This window comes from Cetorhinus maximus, chromosome 23 (genome assembly GCF_964194155.1).
Source record: "Cetorhinus maximus chromosome 23, sCetMax3.hap1.1, whole genome shotgun sequence".
Lineage (NCBI taxonomy): Eukaryota > Metazoa > Chordata > Chondrichthyes > Lamniformes > Cetorhinidae > Cetorhinus > Cetorhinus maximus.
Window position 1 is genome coordinate 6,505,623 of NC_135901.1, and position 5,829 is coordinate 6,511,451.

Here is a 5,829-nt window from a genome sequence, read left to right on the forward strand (position 1 = left end):
GGAGCTGCACTCATCCAGGCAAGTGGAGAATATTCCATCACACTCCTGTCTTGTGCTTTGCAGATGGTGGACAGGTTTTGGAGAGTCAGGAGGTGAGTTACTTGCGGCAGGATCTCCAGCCTCTGACCTGCTCTTGGAGCCATAGTATTTACATGGCTGGTCCAGTTCTGTTTCTGCTCAATGGTAACACCCAGGATATTGATAGTGGGGGACTCAGTGAAGGTAATGCCACTGAATGTCAAGGGGTGATGGGTAGATTCTTACTTGTTGGAGATGGTCATTGCCTGGCACTTGTGTCTTGCGAACGTTACTTGCCACCTGTCAGTACAAGCCTGGATATTGTCCAGATCTTGCTGCATTTAGACATGCACTGCTTCAGTAGCTGAGGAGTCGCGAATGGTGCTGAACATTGTGCAATCACCAGTGAACATCCCCATTTCTGACCATATGATGGGAGGAAGGTCATTGATGAAACAGCCTGAAGATGGTTGGGTCTAGGACACTACCCTGAGGAATTCCTGCCATGATGTCGTAGAAATGAGATGATTGACCCCCAACAGCCACAACCATCTTCCTTTGTGCTAGGTATGAATGCAACCAGTGTAGAGTTTCCCCCCTTATTCCCATTGACTCCAGTGTTACCAGGGCTCCTTGATGCCACACTTGGTCAAATGCTGCCTGGATGTCAAGGGCAGTCACTCTCAACGCACCTCAGGAGTGCAGCTCTTTTGTCCATGTTTGAACCACGGCTGTAATGAGGTCAGGGGCTGAGTGACCCTGGCGGAACCCACGCTTAGCATTAGTGAGCAGGTTATTTCTTAGCAAGTGCTACTTGATACAGAAACAGGCCCAATCTCAATGTGGTGATGAACATTTTCATTCACCAATTAAGCTTTGAGCGACACTGTTACAATCGATAATTTTCCATGTGCCAGAATGTGCCCCATCAATGACTACAGGAGCGTGGTGTGATTACTCAGCACTCGGTTGCACTCTGAGCATGTGCAGTACAAGTGATGGACGTGGAACATGCTGATCAGGAGCTGGTTGGAGATGACACTGAATTACAGAAAATATCAAGTCCAGAAACAGTGAATTCTGTTCAACTGACCTGTGCTGGTGTTTATGTTTCGCACAAGATACATTCCATTTCGTCTATCTCATGTCTGCTTTTCAGCATATCTTTCCTTACAGAGATACCAGCACTGAATTAAAAGCAAAATACTATGGGAACTGGAAATCTGAAATAAAAACGGAAAGTGATGGAAAAACTCAGCAGGTTGTTTCCACCAGTTTGTACCAGTCTTGATCTTTGTAAATTTCAACATCGACCTTTTTCCAATCTGCAATTGGAGGTGGAGGTGGGGGTGAATTGCACAGATTGCATCATGGAGGAAGGCCCAGACATTCTGGTATGTACATACTTTAAGTACCTATTGTGTGTATTGCGCTGTCATGAAAATATAATGCATTTCATCATATTGATGTGATACATTGTAAAGGTAGGTTAATTTTGGGGTTTGGACTAGTTTCTCTGTGTGGATTTGTTTGGGGGAGGGGATTTAATGGAATTGGAGACAGCTGGTCTGGAGCTTTTGAATGATCAAAAGGGAAGCTAGGTTTGAAATGCTAAATACATAAACCTGGCTGAAGTTTTAGAATGCGAGGTGCAAGGACCAATTGCATTTTTAGATATATTAGATTAGTTTGAACTTCAAAGAGACGATAAGATGTTACATCTAGCCATAGGAAGCTAAGTAAAACAGTGTTTATTTTTCCCAAAGGTTACTGTTAATATAAGTACTATGAAAGATTTATGATATAAGAAAAGTAAATTTGCAGACATACTGGGACATTGGAATTTACATTAAGAGAGAAACATGTATGAAGGAGAGGGAAGGCATTCTGAGATCTAACACAAGTATGAAAAGCCTCCAGCCTCTATGCATTAAGTTGCTGTCTGCAGGAACTGAAGCTAAGAAAACTCACTTTGAATATCATTCACGCATCTCAAGATAAAATACAAATTGCAAAACAGTACTGGCAGCTGTTTCAGGTTTTGTTCTGTGACTTGAGCAGCTCAGCATTTACCATCCACTGTGCCAACAGCGCCCCGGGTCCCGATCTCGATTGGGAAGCCGATGCATTGAATTTTGTGTTCCCAAGTCAAGCTATCAATGGCGGATTATTTACCCAGAACAAACCGCGTTGCAGAAAGTCCCCTATCAATGACTACAGGAGTCCAGTGCGCAGGTGCAGTGTGGGTGTGCGCTCTGAGCATGCTCAGTGTCAGTCATGGTGACAGAGTGAGGAGGAGCGGACGGTTCGGGAGGCGGGAGGAGATTGTGAGCACAGGGTAGGAATGGAAACCGCGGCTGGACTGGGAACTGGAGCAACTTCTGGGGTAGGCCCCAGGCCCCGTGTTTACCCCGCGGTGACAGGCCCGGGGGGAGGGAGCGATGGAGCCGGCGGCTGGACGGGGAGGATTTGGAAACACTTTGTGGATCCGCAAACCCTGAGGAATAATTGTCAGCTCCTGGTTTGCAGCTGCGGGGCTTCTCCCTCCCGGGAACAGGCCCAGGTTAACGGCCGCCATCCTGGGTCAGCGAGTGGAGGATGGTTCACATCAGAGGATGGGGGAGGGGGGACAAGAAATAAGAGGTTACACTTTGGGCTCAAATCAATGAGGATCTGATCTGTGTTTGGGAAACTGTTAACAAATGGCCCCTTGTAAAACATGATCTCCAGTTGTAGAATTTATTAAAAGGATACAGAGAATTATCCAACACTTTATTTAGATTTCAACCCAGGGAGGGGGGAGAGGGTGTGGGACGGGGATTTGCAGCTTTGGGGGAACAAGAGAGAAAAAATGTTCCATAGGAACTAAAATTAACTGTTCTTCATTTCTATGCCGTGCTTACAATGAGGACTTTTGAAATCTCTGCTTACAGGGGCATCAGAAGGGAGAATTTATACACTGGTAACTCAAACAAAACATCACATCAAGATCTAACAGAGTCACTTGATTCATCAGGAGCAGAATATCACCTTTACCTAGTTATACAACTTGAAAACAAAAATTACAGCATTTACCGTGGGATGTTGTGAATTCCACATACACGTGTTTTCTGTGTGTGTGTGTGGACAAGCATTCAACTGATCATCCAATCTGGAGAGACACAAGGGCACCGGCACCACGGAGAAACCGTGGAAATGTGGGGACTGTGAAACTGGATTCATTTCCCCATCCCAGCTGGAAATTCATCGGCGTATACACACTGGGGAGAGGCCGTTCACCTGCACCGATTGTGGGAAGGGTTTCACGCAGTTATCAAATCTTCTGACACACCAGCGTGTTCACAGTGGCGTGAGGCCGTTCAGCTGTTCTGTGTGCGGGAAGGGATTCATGAGCTCATCTAACCTGGGGACCCACCAGCGAGTTCACACTGGGGAGAGGCCGTTCACCTGCTCTGTGTGTGGAAAAGGCTTCACTCAGTCATCTGCTCTGCTGACACATCAACTTGTTCACAGTGATCAGAGATTGTTTAAATGCTCTGACTGTGAGAAGAGTTTCAAAGGACCGATAAATCTGCTGAAACACCAGCGAGTTCACACTGGGGAGAGGCCGTTCACCTGCTGTGTGTGTGGGAAGAGATTCACTCGGTCGCACAACCTGCACAGACACCAGCGAGTTCACACTGGGGAGAGGCCTTTCAACTGCCCCGTCTGTGGGAAGGGACTCACTTTTTCATCTAACTTGAAGAGACACCAGAAGTTTCACATATGACAACAGGGGTTGGATTCTGCTGTTATTGCTGCTGTGAATCACATCCAGGCTTGAACTAGGTTCATTCTGATAACTGGGGTTGGATTTTCACTTTCTGATGGGGGTGGGAACCGGGACTTATGCGATTTGAAAATTACTTTCCCGGTCGGAGGCACTGGATCCGCTGCCTCTGAAACAGTTTGTAATTTTCAAAGTGCCGGTGGAGGGGAGGAAACAGGAAACCCACTCACCACCAATTAACGGCACCTTAATCTCATTAAAGAACTTGTTAAGGAGCCTGTCTGGAACAGAATGGGATTTTCAATCTTTTTTCTGGATTTAAATTGATTTTTGGGGTACAGGTTGTTTGTAATAAATCCCCAATTGTGAATGAAATCATCAGGTTCTACAGAACTTAACCATCTGGCAGGATGAAGACTTTAAATGGTCATTTCAAAAAGATTTATTAACCATTAAAATGTGAAAAGGTAACAAGTTAGAAAAATAAAAATCAAAGTTTCAATGAACAGTAAGAGGAGAATATTTAACTTTAACAATTAAACAGACTTCTCACAACTTCCCTCGGTTGATCAGGCTGAAGACATGAAGTGAGGATAACCCTCCATCATTCGATACACAGATAATATGCTAACAAAGTGGCTTCTCGAAATCTTAATTTTTACACTTAAAAGATGCTGGAAGCCCACCTTAGCCAAGTTATTGGAAATGGCTAATTAGTCTATGATTTGTCAATAATGTGACAAGAGTTAACTCCATTGGTTTTAGCTAATTTGCCACATTGTCTTAAATTTAGGACACTGCTTTCCTTTAAGCTATGTCTCTCATCTTGATATCTTTACAGGAGCCCATTCATTAAGACAGACTCAACAATCAAGGATAGTGTGTGTTCCTGATAGGGAGCAAGACCAAGGCTTATCCCATTTCTTTCCCAGCTGTTACAGCACTTTAATTCTCTAATAAGAAATGCGAATGGAGATATATTGAGATAAGATAAAGCGACTTCTAAGCAACTACCAATCATCTGTTGCTTGTCAGTCACTGCTTCGTAATACTATTTTGGGTTAGTTTGTTGTAAAAGGTTAAAATCGTCAAAATGGCTTCTCATCTCAGTGTTAGCAGAAAATTGTGTTTTGACATTGTTAGCTTATTACAATGAATATGGCATGAAATGAACCTGAAAATGGTTAGGCTACACTAAAATCTAGTACCCAGGCTTACTTACGGGATGAAGTCAGATAGCCTGGTGCATGTTAGTGCACAACTGTTGGAGTTACCATAGATTGAAAGGAAGTTAATTTTCATCTGTGTTTTGTTTGTAAAATTTGAGGGGTAGACTTGTTCTGGTTTGAGCACTGTACCTCGGCAAAGCAGCAGCAAACCCCAAAATGGCTGTCGTCTGTCTTTGCTGCTGGCATCAGACAGGAAGCTCCCTCCCCCCAGAGGCACTTGGTGCCTCGGTTTGGATGCTGAGCTCACCTCCTGCCAAAACAGCTCAATTACATTTTAAAATAGTGCTGCAAGAGTGATGCAGTTCAGGTGCAGTGTGCGGACCCGGAATTCATCCAGTGTCAGGTTCCCAACCCTCTTTGAAAATCCAGCTCTTGGGGGTTTTATTCCTCCTGATGTTAATAATCCCTGTAACAGGGCTGGAGTTTAATATTCTGGTTAAATGTCAAATAAATCAGCTTGGCGTCAAACACACAGTGTGTGGAGTATTTGTTTACTCCAGGATAAGAGGAGACTAATTGAAATCCTGTTCTCGACTGTTCCATTTCTGGGCCTTTTCTCCTCTGTTAAAGAAAGATTTGTATTTCTGCAGAGCCTTTCATGACATCTGGATGTCCCAAAGCATTCTACAGCCAATGAAATTCCTTTGAAGTGCAGTCAATGTTGGAATGTAGGAAACACAGCAGCTAATTTATACACAGCAAGATCCCATAGACAACAAATTGATAATACCCAGATAATCTGTTTCAGTGATGTTGATTGAGGGATAAATATTGACCAAGATTCCTGGGATAAATCCCCTGCTCTTTGAAATA

General features: G+C 44.1%; 1 protein-coding gene across 2 annotated transcripts; it reads left to right on the forward strand.

The window, feature by feature from the left end:
- The first annotated feature begins 1,140 nt into the window (after nucleotides 1–1,140).
- LOC144698232 (uncharacterized) lies at nucleotides 1,141–5,484 on the forward strand. Of its 2 annotated transcripts, none has more exons than XM_078570217.1 (2): nucleotides 1,141–1,412; nucleotides 2,952–5,484. In XM_078570217.1, the coding sequence occupies exon 2, from the start codon at nucleotides 3,407–3,409 to the stop codon at nucleotides 3,785–3,787; it is 381 nt and encodes a 126-aa protein (XP_078426343.1). In that variant the 5' UTR covers nucleotides 1,141–1,412; nucleotides 2,952–3,406; the 3' UTR covers nucleotides 3,788–5,484. The 2 variants fall into 2 exon arrangements, with proteins under 2 accessions (XP_078426343.1, XP_078426342.1); XM_078570216.1 differs by lacking the exon at nucleotides 1,141–1,412 and adding an exon at nucleotides 2,309–2,404.
- The last annotated feature ends 345 nt before the right edge of the window (nucleotides 5,485–5,829 follow it).

Bases quoted from the DNA above. Each gene is read 5' to 3' on its own strand.
- LOC144698232 (XM_078570217.1), top strand. From the start codon at position 3,407: ATGAGCTCATCTAACCTGGGGACCCACCAGCGAGTTCACACTGGGGAG.